The 18401-nt window shown below is 40.1% G+C and overlaps 1 protein-coding gene across 1 annotated transcript in view; it reads right to left on the bottom strand.

Annotated features, from left to right (window-relative positions):
* The window catches only part of smarca2 (SWI/SNF related BAF chromatin remodeling complex subunit ATPase 2), a 46962-nt gene that overhangs the window by 12320 nt on the left and 16241 nt on the right, over positions 1-18401 (bottom strand). The window contains exons 16-29 of the mRNA XM_070963652.1: positions 17434-17597; positions 15780-15846; positions 15564-15674; positions 12817-13059; positions 11595-11708; positions 10804-10908; positions 9724-9810; positions 8885-8931; positions 7488-7654; positions 5843-6006; positions 4545-4772; positions 4056-4133; positions 3319-3537; positions 1885-2108 (exon numbers count right to left, since the gene is read on the bottom strand). Of these exons, the coding sequence (XP_070819753.1) occupies positions 1885-2108; positions 3319-3537; positions 4056-4133; positions 4545-4772; positions 5843-6006; positions 7488-7654; positions 8885-8931; positions 9724-9810; positions 10804-10908; positions 11595-11708; positions 12817-13059; positions 15564-15674; positions 15780-15846; positions 17434-17597 (2018 nt within the window). The remainder of the gene's footprint in view (positions 1-1884; positions 2109-3318; positions 3538-4055; positions 4134-4544; positions 4773-5842; positions 6007-7487; positions 7655-8884; positions 8932-9723; positions 9811-10803; positions 10909-11594; positions 11709-12816; positions 13060-15563; positions 15675-15779; positions 15847-17433; positions 17598-18401) is intronic.

Raw genomic sequence — 18401 nt, 5'->3', positions numbered from 1 at the left:
TTGAGCAAGTTGTCATCAATTGAATTTGATATTTTTGAAAAGAAGGTGTTCAGTAGATCACCATGATTAGAAACCGTGACAGTTTCAGATTTAATGGCTACCATAAAAAGTGTCCTGGTTCTAATGTCGATTTTTTGGTGTAAAAGACAGATCAAAGAACATACAGAAATAACATGAAGGATACACACAGTGAGATCTTGAGATGTGAACAGCCTCAGTAATAACCAGAGTGTGTCTTCTATCATGGTTGATTCTTTCACAGGTTGAGTCAGATCAAACGTGTCAAGTATGGTACTTCTGTCATGAACATTATCTCTGTTTACATTACAATCAAAAGCATCTCAATAAAATCAAGGGAATGTGGTATTTCGGTGGGCTGTATATGACTATGTATAGACTTTCATTCCATTTTAAACAGCGCATATTCAAAACGTGAAAACTCTCCAAAGTACATCTTCTTATAGAGGCTTATCTCTAAAAAAGGCACAAACACCCCCACCTTTTGTCTTGTTTCACCGCAGACTCAGACATGAAATTTGTTGGGAAGGATTGCATATATGGATCACATCTCTAGTATTAGCGCTCAACCAAGTTTGAAAAACATAAAATCAAACTTGTGGGAAGTTCTCAAATCATTCATTAAAAGTGATTTGCTACACAGGGACCTCTGTATTAAACAGGGTTTGTTGGAACAGGGCCTGAGATACTTGGCTTACAGTGAGGTGCTGCTCGGGTTATGCCAGCTGATCTACTCCCACCTACAACTTGGATTCGTCTATTCACCTTCCTGGGGACTAAAGTGGGTGTTACTCCTCATCTACATTGGCCATGTAGCGATGGAAGCATTTCACCAGCAGTCATATTTTTAGTCGGTGTCTACACAGGCTGTGTTCAGACACAGCACTGCTGTACCACTCTCACAGCCCAGTGCACTATCAAAGCCTACATGTATAGTATAGATAAGATGTTGAGGCTACTTGTGTCAAGCATTTTGAGCCTTTACCCTGCTGCTGTAGACAGCTGGGTTGATTAATACCAACATGTGTCAGTTCCATCAGATGGACAATTGAAGCACAGCTGATAGCTGTCATGTGTAAGCAAAGTGTCATTACGCTCACTGTAACCGGAGATCTGCTGTCCTCTGGTGTCCTTCCACGCCAGATGGTGAAGATGACGTCAGAAATCTACTAGTTTGCATGTTTATTAGGTACACCTAATGCAGACTAATACAACAGACCGCTGTACATCCTAGCTGCATGAGGATTAGAATGTTCAGTTTTTGATGAAAATGTTTTTGAGAGGATATGATTCAACCTTGTGGTCATTTTAGAAGGCAGTAGTTTGTGGTGTTGTTGAACTATATTGAGTTACAGAGAGGTGTTTCTAATATTTACACTACCCTCAGTGGCATACATGGGGTGGACAAAATAGTTTCAGACTCCTGAATTGCTGCATTTTTTTTTGTTCTTTCCAAGCAATCTCACTATGTCTGGTGTGGTGCCCATTGACATGTTTCTCCCCGGGTTGAAAATAAAGCTAATCAGAGCTCTGTATATGGGATTAAGAATGAAAACGTTGTCTTCCTGTGCAAGAGGCGGATAATAGCTATATAAATGGAAATAGCCGGAGAAAAATTAGCTGCACAGACGTGGATGAGAAAAGAAAGCAACTCTTCCACTGCCCTAAAAATACTGTGTTGCTCTTAGCAAGAACTAACACAACTTCTGTGTTAACAAAAAGTTACACTGGGAAGGCGATATGTCATTTGCTACTGATTGACAAGAGCAAAAAATAAATAAATGACCCCCTTTAACACCATGATGGAAATAATAATGCAGTGGTAGGTCAGTCGGATTTAACTCACATATAAAAAAATCTCCTTACCCATCTCTGTAGTTGATGACCGTATCAATGATGGTGTTCATTTGCTTGGTGAGTTTGGGGGGGTTTGGGGAGAGTTTCTCAGCGGGTGGACGCCCACGTCTCTTCTTGGCCTTCGACCCACCATCATCTCGGCTCGATGAGTCCTTGTCCTGACGTCTCTTTCGTTTGCGCTTTTTCAGTCGGATCTCCTCCTCCATCTCTTCCAGGTTTCCATCCTCAATGGCCTGGTGTTGAAAAGACCCAGCACAAAGACAAAGTTAATTCTCAATCACTTCAACTTGTCCGCATATAATGTGGAATTGTAGGATCACTCTAAATGAATGTACAATTTTCACAAACCAGCTCCGTCATCAGAAATAAAATTTCCTAGGCAACACAACAATCAATGTCTTTGACGTTGGTAGCAAGTACTTTCACTGATTGCAGTATTTTTAACTCCGGCTGTCGAGCACAACTTTCTCCAGCATTGCCTTCAGGTCTCTACATATTCTGCTTTTGAATTGAGCCTCACTGAGCTACAGATAGCATTTCCAACATACTGTCACTCCTGTCTCAAAGTTTCTTTCTGTTCTATTCTTGTTTCCCTGAAACACCTGAGCCGCAGTCAATAAAATGGATCTGCCAGGCCTGACATGTCCTTCCAGGGGAGTGTGTCACAGTATATTTGGTATGTGTGACTGGGTTCCATTAGCATCAGGCAGAGCAAAACTTTGGCACTGAATCCAGCCATGATTAAGGCCTGATCTGCTTGCGATGGATGGATGTCACTGATGTTTTAGGAATTAACTTTTTATTATTAATGAAATTTTATATTTGCGACTTTAAGATGCCTTCAGTAGGAACAAATGGCACTGGGGCTGAGAACCACAGGCAGGGTAGGAAAACTGGAAAGTACTGAGAGACAGACTGCTGATTTTGGGCTTTAAATAGGATTGAAAGGAAGAAAAACAAACAGGCCACTTGTGTGTAACTTCTCTTTGGAAGGCATATGAACCCTGATATATAACTTGTGAGTGTGAGCATTTTTTTCAGACAAAAGAAATCAAACTGCAGGTTAATGGAAGTCTGAATATTCCAACAGGTGTGAAGCACAGAGCAGTCTGAAATCTTAAATTACCAAAGAGAGAAAGAGTTCATGCAAATTAAATCAGTCAGTATATCACACAAGATTGGTTCTAATTTACTGCAGTGGCGCTGAGTGAAGGCTGAAAAAGAAACAAACTTTTTCAACAGCTCAAGTTTTATGTTTTTTCTCTTTAATCATTATTACTGACAATAAGTAATAATGCTCTAGATTGCAATCGAAGAAATGAATAAATAAACCATGGTGCTAACCAATTTCACAGTTTTAGGGGAGTCACATTTATCGTTTGCTCCTTTATTTCTCGGAAAAAGATTAAATATCATGGTTTATTACATATAGTCAGACTTTACCCGCAGCCACTGTTTTTCGGTCAGCGCATCACTGTAGTCCACATCCCGACGACAGCGTGATCCTCGGCCGAACATCTTCTCCTCCTCCTCTTCATACGTGAGGCGCTCAACCTCTGCATCATCTTTCATGATCCAAGAAGGCAACTCATCCTCCTCCATTAGACGAGGCTTACGCTTTGGGTTCCTGGCGTGCTCCCGCCGTCGGTCCATGTCCATACGCTAGAAAAGCAGGAAAATCACGTCAGGTGAAACATCAGATGGTGACATGGTTCTTAGTTCCCTTGTGTTATACACGTATTCCCTACGGTTCTGTGTTTACATTCTTTTGTCTTACTCTGTGATATATTTTCTTTGTTAGATGTGTGTTACTAAAAGGGAGACTACTGAGCCAAACTGACAAATCACAGTTATTGCAGTCTCAGTTGCTGCCATTGCCCCAGCGTGTAGTTACTTTATCAGACATATCAGCTTTGGTGTAGGCTCTTAAAACTATGCTGTAGCCCTTTAACACACAACTATAAATCCAGATCGAGATTTCGTAATGCTACATGCACCACAAGCCCCTTTAGAAGTTACCAACTGATGAAATGATGATGAGATTGATGTTCTTGACGTGATGGACACCCTACAAGTATTTTGGAGGTAGATACTACAGAACCAGCTGTCAGCTGTAATATCTCTTCATATGCGCAATTGAAATGTCAATTAGATCTCACAAAAACATGTGCTTTTCTCACCATGAAGAGCTCAAATTCATCTTCATTGCGGGCTATCATCTGGTTAAGAGTTTCATCATCAGGTACTTCATCTTCTTCCTGGAGTTACATTTGGAAAAACATCAAAAGTCTCTTGAGGACATCCGAGACTCAGTTTTAACTGTTTGAACTCAGTTCAAAACAAATCAGCCAAGTGTGGCACACATATTTTATCAAGTACCAATTAAACAGCTGAGATCGCATTTCAAAACCGTGCAATATTATAAGTAAAGGATGCTGAACTGGCTGATCATATCTCAGGAGCTCTCTCTGCACCTGCAATAATTCAATCAAAACGCAGCATCAATAAATTAAACTAGAAGGATGAAAATGTATTTAGGGCCTCCTACATTCATTATATAAAAATGCCTGATCAAGAACAAATACTTCATCTTTGTCCTGACATGCTTTTACTTCTAAGATAAATAATAAAATATACAAAATGAAACAAGTTACAAACTCAGACCTTACCTCATTCTGCTCCTCATGCTCTAAAATGGCCTGGAGGAAAGCACGGCGCTCGTGGCTCGAGGACTTCTGGTCGAACATGCCTGCCTGGATGACCTTCTGATCCACGTTGAGTTTGTATTTGGCAGCTGCCAGGATTTTTTCCTCAACGCTGTTGACGGTGCAGAGACGAAGCACACGCACCTCATTCTGCTGACCAATTCGGTGAGCCCGGTCCTGAGCCTGAAGGTCCTGAAATCAGTGGATGAAAGAAATACGAGATCATTTCAGTTGCTTTATCATAAAAGAGGAAACTAATTAAGACATCTCTACAGCCAATGGCAGAAAAATTGTCTATTGTGGATATGTCAGTAAGTGCAAGAACTGTCTGAAGATATAGTCTTTGGGCCTTATATTCAAACCTCGCAATTATGCAATACTTTCTCTATTAGTAAATAAAAAAACAAAATAAAATTCTGTATCTGTTGACTGTTAGAGGAAGTACCAAGTCTGTAGTTTGTGTTCCTGATCCTAAACCATCACAAAAGACAAACAAAACAAAGTACACTACTGAGAATCTATACTCTCTCTCTCTCTCTCCATATATATATATATAAAAAAAATTGGAGAAGATCTCAGCTGAAAAGGTGCCATGGGCATTCTTTTCTTTGCATTGCATAGATGTGGTTTGGCTCATTTGTGGAAAAATAAAAGGTGAAAACAAAAACTAAAACAAAACCATCAAGTGATTCAGATGCCGTTTTCTCGGCCAATTCAATATGTTCACTCGACTTAACAGCCAATGCTAAAAGGCTGTCTGAAAGCAACAGTGCTGAACACATTACAAAGGCTAAAAGTGATGATCAGTCACAGGCACTCAACAAACACTCAGAGGCACCTGATGTGACAGCCAACTATCAGCTTGCCTTTAGCTGCTACTTTCATGTGGATTCTAGTTGCCAGTAATGAGCCAATAAATTCTATGATATTCACTCTATGCCTACTGCCTATTGAAAATTACCATCAGGGGCCCAAAGTGTTGCATTGCTGCCATTTTTCGAATTAGTGGGTTATTAAGAACAGATTAAAACTGTAAATTAACTCAGCCACAGTTCATCTGATTTACATTAAGTGCTGCTGATTAATGTATGATGTGTTGTGTGACCAGTGACCTTTCACTCCCAAAATCTGATCAGTTCATCCTTGAGTTTGTTGAGGAAAATCCCTCAAGGCGTTCCTGAGATACCGCGTTTATGAGAATGGGATGTACGTAGGGACAATTGAAAACATAACATAAACCTGAAACTGACTGACTGACGTACCTGGTGTGGGTTCCAGTCACTGTCAAAGATGACGACCGTGTCGGCAGCCTGCAGGTTGAGGCCGAGGCCACCGGCTCTGGTGCTCAGCAGGAAGATGAAGTACTGAGATCCTTCCTCATTAAATTTCTTCAGCAGTGTTGCTCGGTCTTCAGACTTGGTGGTTCCTGAAACACCAATCGTGATCATTTTGAAATGTCTGCCACGTTAACTTTGATAAAATCTGCTTGAACTTCTGATCCAAAGCGCATTGTTGTCAGGAAGGTAAAAATGTCACCTGTATACTGTGCCTCATCTCTTACCAATTAAACTGTTAAGAAAAGTGTCTGAAAAGGGCATGTGGTGACTCTAATTAAGCAGAGTTCAAACATGATAAAACTGTCCAACAACCAAATTATGTCAACGAAGGAGGTTCACAGTGCACAGCTGCATATGTGAGACAAGTCGCTTAATTCAGTTTGTTACTGAAAGTGCTGCCTGGATAAATGTTGCTTATCAAAATGCTGTGCTGATTCCTTTCATTAATTTCTTTCTTTGATTGGAGACCAAAATACTAATTCTATGAATGAAATAATTGAAACGTTTCACCTCAAAGTCTTTCACTCTGAAAATCTTAAATTACTTCCCAAAAAAACACAAAACACACAAGACTGCGAGTTACTGCCAAGGGGTGTGAGGCAAGAGAAGCAGTAATCAAGCCAAATGTCTTTGATACAGGACCAGCTTGCTTAAAACTGAAGAGCGTTGCAAATTTGACTCAAAAAGAGCCCAAAAATAACTGTGAAAATCGATAACGTCTGCTCAGTGAACTGGGATCTTTGTAGCCCACCTAGAGGTTAATAGGATTGCCTTTTATTGGAGATGGCATCATGCTGAATGGATGTGATGGGAATTCTCTGACACGGCAGTGTGACAGATTATTATTCTTTTAGCCTGACAAATATGAGTCAACACAAATGAAATCAGACATCAGAAATGAGAAACTGATCTTGTTAATACCCCATATACAAAAAGAGATAAAGGGATTATTACAAGCTTTTAAAATCTGATTTTGATATGAGATTACGATCATGTGTCTTGTTGGAGGGACTGCTTAGAAAAAATGTTGCATTTCTTTACATAGTGTTGCTCTGCATGGGACCCAGGAGGCGTTGTGTGTTGATGTATTATGGTAGCAATACTTTGAGTTTAACACACCACATGAGCACTCAGGAGGTGTTTTCCCTCACAGCTGACCTTTGGCTGAGTATAGACAGCAGCTTGCAGAGAGCACTCTGGCCAGTCAAGACCCATGATTAAATTAGGCCTGTTCTGAATTTACTCTGGGCATTGACATCAGTTAGCAACAGCTGATATGATCTGCTGCTGCCAACGTTTGTCATTTTAAATGGTGAATGTGAATAGCAAAGCTGGCTAAATATAAGCTGCTACCTGAATATGCTGTACTGTTCTTTGCTAATAAGACAGGAGAAACTAACAGGTTTGTTACTGTTGGAGTTCAGTAAATCTGTGTAACATTAACCCAAATGTCAGAGCACATTAAACTGCACCCCAGCACCCAAACAATTCTCCACATTTCTACACTAATTTTCTCCTGTAGATCTGATTAGCACAGAATTTGGAAAGATAAGTAGATGTGTGATCTTACCATCAAGACGCAGATATTGAAAGTTGCGGAAGCTGAAGTAGTCTTCCATGATTGTCATGAGTGACGTCATTTGGCAGAACAGCAGGGCTCTGTGGTTGGTGGCCTGTAGCTTTGGCAGGATGCGATCTAGGAGCTCAAACTTCCCAGAAGCTCTATACAGATCATGCCTGGGTGGAGATAATCAGGCAAAACATGTAACATAAGCCACCATTACCCCACCATTGATTATCTAAGTCTCTGCAGCATCTAGTTTGACAGCCATGGATGGTCTAAATTGGCCAATAATGCCCTGATGCTATGTTGTCACTCCAGAAGAGACAGAATTGCCCATCAATGACATAATGTTTGGTGCAGTGAGTGTAACCTCTGTATTCTTTCTATAACAAGCTAGCAGCTCTGTAGGCTGTACTTTGGCATTCAGTTAAAAAAGTTTAGCAAAACTGATGTTGTAAATGCAGAGCTATCCTCTTTTATTAGCACAGGCATTCTTCTTCCATGTCAAACCCTGGCACCAGCATTACCCATGATGCATTTCCACGTCCAACAGTTTGCTCAAAGACCACACAGCTCATTATTTTTAATTAGTTCTTTTCAGTGTGTCACAATGAACAAGCAGCTTCACAGATACCACCCTCTGTGCCGACAACCATTTGCACTGTCAGTAACATTTAATGCCACCAGGCCTGTGACCCTCTTACAGTCAGTGACACTGATCCCGTAGGTGGATGAATAAATGTTTAGGAATTGTTACTAGAAACCTCCATCACTTCTAAATAATCTGTCTTGTAAGGCATTTCAGTAAGATTTATTTTACAAAATGTCAGTTTTTACATTTTCTTTTTACATTTTCCCCCACAATCGCATATTAATTTTCACAATCAAATGTATGGATTTTGTTTTTAACAATTCCAATAAAAATTTGAAAAGACAAGGTGATAGTCGCATAAATTGTGGATATTGGTGTTGGATGTATGGACTGTAAGAAGGCAGGATTTTTAATTGCAAGATAGATTACAACAACCACACAGAATAAGCGATGCATCATTGATTCACCTCACACACAAGCAAGCACACAAACCCTCACCTCATACAAACAAGTGGCTCTTGCTCCGTCCAAACTGATACTTTCATTTTTAATGTTAAAACTAAAACAATCTCTATCCAGACAAATGTTTCAGCGATTGAATCCATTACACAGATTTTTGTGTAGCACAAATTCATTCTTTTTTCTTTTCTAACATATCATGGAATACTGATCCAGTATCAGCCAATCAAGTACCAGCATGGCAAAAATCACGGTTCTGTCACCAGCACTTTCTAGCTTTGGATGATGGAAATACAATAACATGTGGTGTGTCACTGTGAAGGACACAAGATCTTTTTTTTGTTCAACTTACCCACTGATGATGCCGTTTGGATAACCCAAGTGCTCAGCAAAGGATTCCTATAACAGAGAACATGTACTGGCTTGAACAAGCAGCCACAATCAAACTAACTCCTTCATTACAATTAGGCTGCCCTGTGGATAGATGTTCAAACAAGCCTTTATACATGTTCACTACAGTTTTTCATGCAGGACTTGTTTTAATGTTATAGACAAGTGTAAATCTACAGTGAAGTCACTCATTGGTTAGTGGACTGCCCTTTTAAAGTTTGGCATTATGGCCGTCGCCATCTTTTTTGGGGCCAGAAGTGACCATATATGGATGAGAGCGTGGAGCTGGGGAGGATAATCATTGCTACGCCTCTATCATGATTGGATCTGAGAACCTGATGACATGCTTTGGTAGCAATTTGTCAATCACAAGACAGCCTCATCCAAAAGCATACCCTCCTTTATTATCTATTTTAGGTGAAACAGTCTAAAGTCTGAAGTCATGACTTCAGATCAACACTTGAAAATAGCAACTGAGACCGTCAACTCATTAAAACTGTTTACTGAGGTCATAAATCGAGGGAGATCATTGTGTCATTACCTTAATTCAATCTAAGAACATAAGCAATGTGAGCCACCCCAGACGCTACTGGATCAACAAAGATATAAGATTTAAGAAAATTTGGACTAAATAATATCAAAAATAACCTCTGATATTATATAAGCATTCTGAGGGACATACAGTATGGTAAGTAAATGGAACCACCATGCACAAGTGGAAATCAGTGTCATGTTTTCCAGTGTCAGTATTCACGAGCTTTTAACAGTCAGTGTCAGCAATCTTGGGCTAGCAGCACTCACCTCAATGTGCTGGAACATGTATGGATGGTTGCAGATCTTCTTCAGCTGCATGATGGTGTTCATCAGGGCCTTTGCTCCTCCTTTGCCCTGCAGGGAATTATAACATAGATAAAGATTGCGAACACAACTTGCATCATATATCACCAACAATTTCCAAAATGTAATGCAGTGATGTTTATGTAGAGCACATTTGAAATTACTATTTACTTTTATCTAGATAAGTACATGTTTACAGTACAGTATAATGGACAGTACTTTAACTTGAGTAAAATGTCTTTAAAGTAACAGTACTTTTACTTAAGTGCAATTTGTGAATTTCCCTTAGGGGTGAATAAAGTATCTATCTATCTATCTATCTATCTATCTATCTATCTATCTATCTATCTATCTATCTATCTATCTATCTATCTATCTATCTATCTATCTATCTATCTATCTATCTATCTCTGTCTAAAGGTGATCTCAAAAGGACAAGAATCACTGCCTTCAACTACAGACAAATCTCAAAACTATATTCTCTAAGGTTCAGGAGAAAGTAATTTCATCCCAAATGATATATTTTCTGAATAATAATAGTGTTTACAACAGTTTTCCAGTTTCCAGTTTTTAGAGCCATTCATAGTACCAAAACAGCTCTTTTTAACATTACAAATGACCCACCGCAAACTGCAGACAGAGACAACTTTTGTAACATACTTCACAACATTGTTAAGAATAGTGCTGTATAAATAAAGTTTAAAGTCTTGTCAGGTATTGCAGGTTTGACCTTAATAGTTTTTGAGCCTGCATTCCCGGCTGGTTTGTCTAACCGTCTCCTGCACTCAAAACTAAACTGAAGCTAAAAGCCAAGGTGAAGTCTCGGAAGTCTCTTTATCTTTAGCAAACACAATACCTTTTACTATGTAACAGAGCCTTTTTAAAAGCAGAAGCACAAGGCAAATGTAACTCTTACTATACAGCAAAAGTCAGGGACCTTGTGATGTCAAACAGCAGGAGTACAGCTCAGTCTGTCAGCGGGACACAACCGATAAGGCAAAGTGCAGACGTACTGTGAAGCCACAGGGGTCTGAGTATATTTACCTTCTTGTCTTTCTCTGAGCCATCAGTGAGGAGGATGCCTTTCTGCATGTGACGGTACAGAACCTTCTGTATAGCAGACATGTCACATTTGACGACATACTCCACCTGCGTGAATGAGAGCAAAGGCAATGCATGAGTGAAGCAGTTTCTGTCTTTTCAGCGGCGAGGCTGAGCTGACACCACTTCCCCGATCACAGTGCTCTCTTCACACCATGAGAAAAAAATCACAGTTCATGACAGAGGAAAAAAAACAAGAGAGAGGAGGGAAAGAAAGGCTTTACATAAAACACACGGAGAACAAAAGGTTAACATTAACTTATTAGAAGAATGTTTTGTTTCCTTCAATCTGGGCCCTGTTTCCCAATAGCGATCAAGTTTGGAAATTGAGTGTTTTCTCCAAACACTGCAATGTTTTTCACAGGTTTCCTGAAGCAGCACTTCAGAATGTTAAGAACTTCTTAATGTTGGCTGTCCGTGGTGCTGAAGATAAAGCTGTATACACGCTTATTCTTGCATATTCTCTGATACTTACAGCTTGAAAGTGGCTCATTTCGGCAGCTATAAGGCTAGAGCCAATAAAAACTGACAAACTAAAGCAGTGCTAATTTCTAGGTTGTCAAAGACTGTACCAACACACCTGAACCCATGCTGTTATGAAAACACAATCTGCAATTATTAGCCATACGACTGGGGAAGTACTTTTGGTAATGGTGTCTGCATTGCAAGCAATACAGGAAACACAGTCGCGCTACAAATCAAATCGAAGCAGAAACATCAAGTTTCAATCTCACCTTCTCTGGCAGCTGAGACTCCACCTCTTTCTTCAGTCTGCGCAGCAGGAAGGGGCGGAGCACCTTATGCAAACGCCGAATAATCAGGATGGTTTCCTCCTCATTTAGATCAACCTAAATAAGTCAGAAAGTACATGTGATAATACATCGCACTAGGCAACAGGATTCAGCACTACAGTGCCAAGACAGTGACCTGCTGATGTGTCCTGGAAACTGCAGTATAATGGGATATAAAAATAACAACGCTGTGTGACTGTGCCTGCTTGCCTGAGGGTTGATTTTTATTGGTGCTTCTGTTGTGTTTTTGTTGCATTTACCATTTACTATTTGTTGTGGCTAGTGCAGAGCCAAACTGTCACATTAGAGGTACCCTGTGGAGTTTCAGACCACTGGGAGCAATAAGGAGCAATAAGGTGAAATGCTTTTATGAGTGAGTCCCTGTTTTGTTTGTATTGTGCATACGCACAGAGTACAAAGGATGTGCAGGTGGCATAATATACAGTCCTGACGCTGCTTTAAGACTACTACACAAATTGAATGTTGAGGGTGATACTGTGCAAAGAAGTGGAGCAATGTTCCAGAAAAGATAGTGAAAAAGAAGGCAGCAAGCTAGTGAGCAAAGACGTAAACATTGCACAATTTAAATGTTTAAAGAATCAGCTTTGTGAATTCGTAAAGGTGTTCCCACACTATCACAGCTCTCGCACACACCTGTTCAATTACTGTATACATGGTGTGTTGTGACTGCTCCAGGTGGAGTGGGGGTGTATTGAAAGTTCAACTTTGTTGAACTCTGACCTGAGCAGTGCTGACCTTTGTGGGTGCAGCCAATCGCTGTAGACTACTGCTTGAATTGTACAGTAAGTAATTGGTTTCTCTGAAACGTAGCTGCTACTAGTTTGGCACAGGGTTGATAAATACTGCACTGACCAACATGCAGCACAAAACCCTAGATTTCTGCTGTAATGAGAACTCACCTCATGACCTCAAGGATGTACACACAATGTTTTTTGGTAAGTAACACTGAATGGAAAGAAAGCTGTTTGTTTACAAGAAAACTCTACATGATTCTAATGTCCAAAATGAAATGGAAAAACTCTGTTCCTCTGCAGCCCCGCATACACAACAGTGACACTAACTTCCCTGAGGACAGAATGTTTCCTGAGTGTGTATAAAGCAAACCTTATACCTTCAAATTAACTTTATAAAATCTGAAACTTACCCTCTCTCCTGTCATGGCGAACGGGGCGTTGAACCACTGCTCAAAGGTGCTGCAGCTCTTGAAGATGGTGGGCAGGAGGAAGTTAAGCAGGGCCCACAGCTCAGGCAGCTTGTTCTGCAGTGGTGTACCAGTGAGAAGGAGGCGGCGGGGAGCCACATAGTGGGTGTTCAACACCTGGGTCAGCTTACAGTGGTGGTTCTTCATGCGGTGACCCTCGTCCACAATCATATACTTCCAACGAATCTGTATGTGGAAGGAGACCTATTAGACTCTTTGAAATAATGAAAAACACAGACATCTTGACTGCTGAAAAGAGCATTTTGATTTCCTACTCTGACCATCCTCAGAATACACAACACTACTGCATACAAATGACATGTTTCTTATCCCCTCTCTTATGCATGTTAGAATTCTTTTTGCACACAGTCTAAAGTGATGTGAACAAATTAACATGCACGCCTTCTTTAACAAAAGAAAATACTTTGTGCTTACACTATGAGTAAGTGTGTTATTTCAGCTTCTTTCCACCACATGTCTGCCAAAACACTTCCAGCCATGGACTGAACAAGGCACTGGTTTCAAGTGGATTCTGTTGCATAAACTTGGAACAAAATCCACTTGAAACCAGCAGTTCCTGCAGATTCTGTGACCATGCATTCATGCTGCAAACCCTCTTTTTCATCTCCTTCCAATGGTATAGCAGGTACCTAAATACATAACATTCCTGACCTCTTCTCATACTGTAGTGGGTAAAAAGCCATGGCTGCCTCTGAGAAACAAAATAACACAGCTGGCAACATTAAAGTCACTTACACTGTCCTGTACACGCAGGAGGAATTTTAGCCATGTTTTATAGGCATGTAAGAGAACAGACATATTCTATTGCTCAGGTGAATTTAAACTTAAGGTGCAATATATCAATTCCTATGTGCAGTATAGGAACCTATTCACTATCAATACTCCAGTCAGGAGCACTATCATTCAATGTGCAATGTCAGTACTGATTGTTCATATTCATATCAATGTGCAATCATATCAATGTTCATATCAATGTGCAATATCAGTATTGTTTGTTCATATTTCATTATTCCTTGTTTATATTGTTTATATTGTTTGGCTTGATATTTAATGTCCTTTGTACTGATGCCCTCTATGTTTGCTATCCACTTTTGCTGCTGTAATTCCTGAAATTTCCCTGCTGTGGGACTAATAAAGGGAAATCTTTAAACAAACAATCTTTCAAACAAAACAGCTGTCTATGCAGGCCATGTAACAGCTTACCTTTCACTTAGGCTTTATGCATGTCAGTGCAACCCAAAGAGTCTTTTTAAGGCTTCAAATCTATTTCATTCTGTTTTACGCTACTACAGTGATGGCATATTTGGCACTGAGTGCTGCCAACATGCTCATGGCATGCACTCAATACTGTGCCTGCATGTATCTTGAAGACACTGGTGGGAATGAAGCTGCTGCTGCTTTGCTAACATGCTGCTTTCACAAGACACTATGCAAACACAGTACTGGATTGTATTCTCGCCCATTCGGACAAGTGCTGTGCACAAACCTGAAGATACGATGTATGGACGGCTCCCACATGTGGAGAGTCTGATAACTGCTGAATGTGCATGCACAAGTTTGCGAATGAGTTAAGAGCCACCTCCTTGACGGGCTTCACATCTGAAGCAAAACATATTGAGTAACCTATTTTTATCTAATTTTCCAGCCTACCTCACATTTCACTAAGTACTGTATGTATGCACCCGCGCACAAACACAGAGCACAGTGAGCAAAGATAAATGATTTCAAGGATCATGTGCAAAAGTGAAAAGAAGTAAACTGGCTGCAACAATGACTGTGTATACAAATATACACACTGGTAAGCCGATGATAAAGCTTATAGCCTTGAAACTTAATGACATACAGAGCAATATCATTTAATCAGCCCAAACATTTGCTGAGTCTGACCTAAGACCAGTGTCTTCATTAGAAATTGCTGAGGGGTTGCAGACCTCTTGACATTTTGTTGAACAGCATTTGAATCTCTTGACCCTGTTGGCAGACTTTACATTTGAGTTTTCCTCACTGCTTATATATCAGCTAATAACACATTAAATGTGATACTGAGGTATGGATGATCCAAAATGTCCTCTAATTGAGTAAAGTAAAATCTGAGGCTCAGCATACTGCAGCCCCATGTCATAACTGATTCTGATTTAACTTTCCAGTCGCATAGAAGAAATACAGCTAACACAGCGTTATATCATCAAAAGAGCATTACAAACATCAGATTTTTCTTTATTCTTGAGATACTCTGAAGCTGCTGCATTGATTTATTACAAGCGGGATTAACCACTGCAGTGAACTGTTGTCAGGCCTCCCTGAAAAGTCGATATACCAGTTACAGCTTGTGCTGCTGATGTTGCCATATTTTAAATGGGAACAAAGCAAGGAGCTCACATCACATTTGTTTTGAAGTTCAGCCCTTCTCTAAGGTTTGCCTATGTGCGTCTACTACCTGTCTACAAAAATATTAATGGACTTCCACCTGATAATGCCACACTACTGATAATAATAATAGTAATAACGTCATGTGTTGCTGTATGACATTTAACTTCTCAGAGGTGAAGTTGGAGTGAAAACTTTTTGAGTGGATCAGAGCGTGTATCTGTAAATATGTACAAAATGGCAATAGAGTGCAAGAGACAAAGTGAATTACACAGAGAGGACAAAGATTTGATCTCTTTCACCTTGGCCAGTATTTGCTTGTCCTTGATGATGTATTCATAGGTAGTCAGCAAGACATTGAACTTCCCGCTGCGCAGTTGAGGCACAAACCCACGGCGCAAAGCAGGGGTGCCCTTCCATGAGAGAGACACAAAGAAAACTTTCTGTCATAAGTCATCCAAAAGCAATCAGAATGTCTTAGATGGAAGAAAAACTGACATAAAAACGATTTTTCTTACCTTGTAAGAAATTTTGACCACAGAGGGTGCCCACTTGTCAAATTCATAGACCCAGTTAGACAAAGTCCTGGATAAAAGGAAATCAATGACAATCACCAGAACTGCTGGGGGTTATGTGTAAGAAAGTGGTTTGAATTTAGAGCAATTACAGACACATTCTTATCTGAGCTCAGCTAAGACGTGAAGAGGAAAGGCAAGAGTGACTCGAGGAATGACGCATTAAGAGGCAGTGTGCGCACTGAAATGTCTGTCATCAAGGTTCTGGCATAATTTGATGGATAAACATCAGAAGAAGAGCCTTGGCAGTGATGCAGCACAATGGCTTTCCAAAGGGTCATATGGATTGCCGCTCACAACAAGAAACTTTTCTTTCGTTCAAAACTAGGTCCCCCGGAGAGATCATTTCGCTGCCATTAACTTTAATTTCCCAACACACACGAGTGAAAGAGGGCGGGTTTAAGGCTTTCCACCACATAAGCTCACTGTGCATATTAAAAAATTAAAAAAAAAAAACACAGTGGCCTTGAGCTCATATTTAAGCCTCTGCTGTGCTCAGTTTGATTATAAAACGCAGTGCAGCCCTCAGTAATGATTAAAAAACAGGTATTGGAAAAATAAACCCATTGTTCATTTTAATCCTTTAACGCCTTCAGCTGAAAATATTTCAAACAAATACTAATCAGGTAAAATGTGAAATTGAGAATTACAACACAATTTTCCCTGAACTCTAAATCTACTGAAGGTAAGTATATGCAAGCACAGTGGGACCACAACTACACCTCGGTCCACCTTGGTGAGGTGGTCTCCTGCTCCTTCCAAGTGAAGACTGGGCTTGTTTATGTGTGAGCAGTTTGAAGGGAAAACAACAAGGGAAATCACACGTTTTGGGGATCATAATGAATAATTGAAGAGATTCCCATATCTCCGTCTCTTGCCTTTATAGTAACCAATTGAAGATTGAGAAGAATGACTTTGAGGAAGTCTACTCAAGGTCTCCTACAGAGTGTTGCATTATTGGCTGCTTGTAGCCCTAATGTTGCTAGGTTAAGGAGTTTTTAATAGCTTGTGTAACATGTTTTGCTCCCAGTGAAAACAGGTCAAAACATCTTCTGATGATGTTACTATGGAAACAGGCCAGGAACCAAAAAAAGGTGGAGGGGTCACCATATAATTAGAGTTGTCTTATAGTCAGGCGAATACAGTAATAGTTGATAACTACCTGAATTCACTGGCCATCATTGCTATGACAGGATGCACATACAGCACACTCACGTCTACTACGGCTGAAACTAAAATACAGCACTGGAGAGTCCAGAGTTGTCTGAGCTGAGTAGTAACTTATTGCCAGTTAAGAGACAGTTTGTGCTTGCTGTCTACTTCGACTCATCGCTCCCTGTAGGCAGATGAATGTGCACACCTGACACTTGAATTTCATTTGAGCAAAAAAGGTATATTGGTGTCTCAATTAGGGATGTTCTCTATCACAGCCCAATGCTGTGATTTAGACTAATGAGGTCTGTGTATTTCAATCTAAACTGATTTCCAAGAGTAATTTTGAACACTGGGCACATTGGTCCCTTGCTAAAAAAAAATTTAGGATGTCATAACACTGCACAATAACAGCGATGATAGATGGCAGCTGTGGAGTACTGACGAGAGAGGAACAATGATGAGAAAGGGACCGTTGATCCTCTTGTGCTCCATCAGATAGGTGATAAGGGCAATGGTTTGGATGGTTTTGCCGAGGCCCATTTCATCAGCCAGAATGCCATTTAGATTGTTGTTGTACAGCGACACCATCCACTCCAGCCCCTGGATCTAGATAACACAGAGAAATAAAGGCATGCCTAAAAATACGCTTGCAGACAAAACATCATTCACTCTGCCAGTTTCTTCACAACATTTGTGTGTATTATTTCTACTCCTCCAGCACAGAAAAGACAAGACAACCATGAGTAGATTCAGACAGGGTGCCATGGGCCATATTCAAAGAAGTTATCAAGGAAAGAAATCAAAGAGACAAAATTTTAGCCTGCTTTAAAGGGCAGGCATGAGAATCTGAATACTAAACAGGAAAAAACAGACAATCCTCATAACTGAGAAGGTGAAGAATATTTTACCGTTTTGTCTGAGAAATGACATCATCAATTATTAAAATAGCTGCTGATTCATTCTCAGATGTTCGACTACTTGATTAATCTAGTATTTGTTTCACCTCTACTTGAACATAATTTGGACTGAAGTGGACTTTTAGATATCTTTCTTCTGCCAGTCTGCGTGTAACAATACAAACTTTTACATGTGCCGAATGAAGTTAATTCAATGTTTTTCACTGAGTTTTGCAAATGCACCTTCACCTTGATCTCATTGCCACTTTGGCATTTTAAGTGATTCAAGCACAGTAGCAGAATATCAACTGTGTTACCAACTCTGCAGCTCGCCCTTGACCAGGGGAAAACAAACAGCAAGACAGTTTGGAGAAACAGGGAAGCGCACAAGAACACTGGCAGGAAAAAAGAGGACAGATGACCAATTACCAACACATTTGTTAATGAAATACCTGACAGCACAGCTAATAGCACAGAAAAAAGCCTGGTTGAGGGTAAAATTAATAAGAAATGA

The sequence above is a fragment of the Chaetodon trifascialis genome, chromosome 6 (assembly GCF_039877785.1).
Source record: "Chaetodon trifascialis isolate fChaTrf1 chromosome 6, fChaTrf1.hap1, whole genome shotgun sequence".
NCBI classification, from domain to species: domain Eukaryota; kingdom Metazoa; phylum Chordata; class Actinopteri; order Chaetodontiformes; family Chaetodontidae; genus Chaetodon; species Chaetodon trifascialis.
The sequence above is the reverse complement of the archived record's forward strand: the minus strand, read 5'-3'. Positions and strand labels throughout refer to the sequence as shown.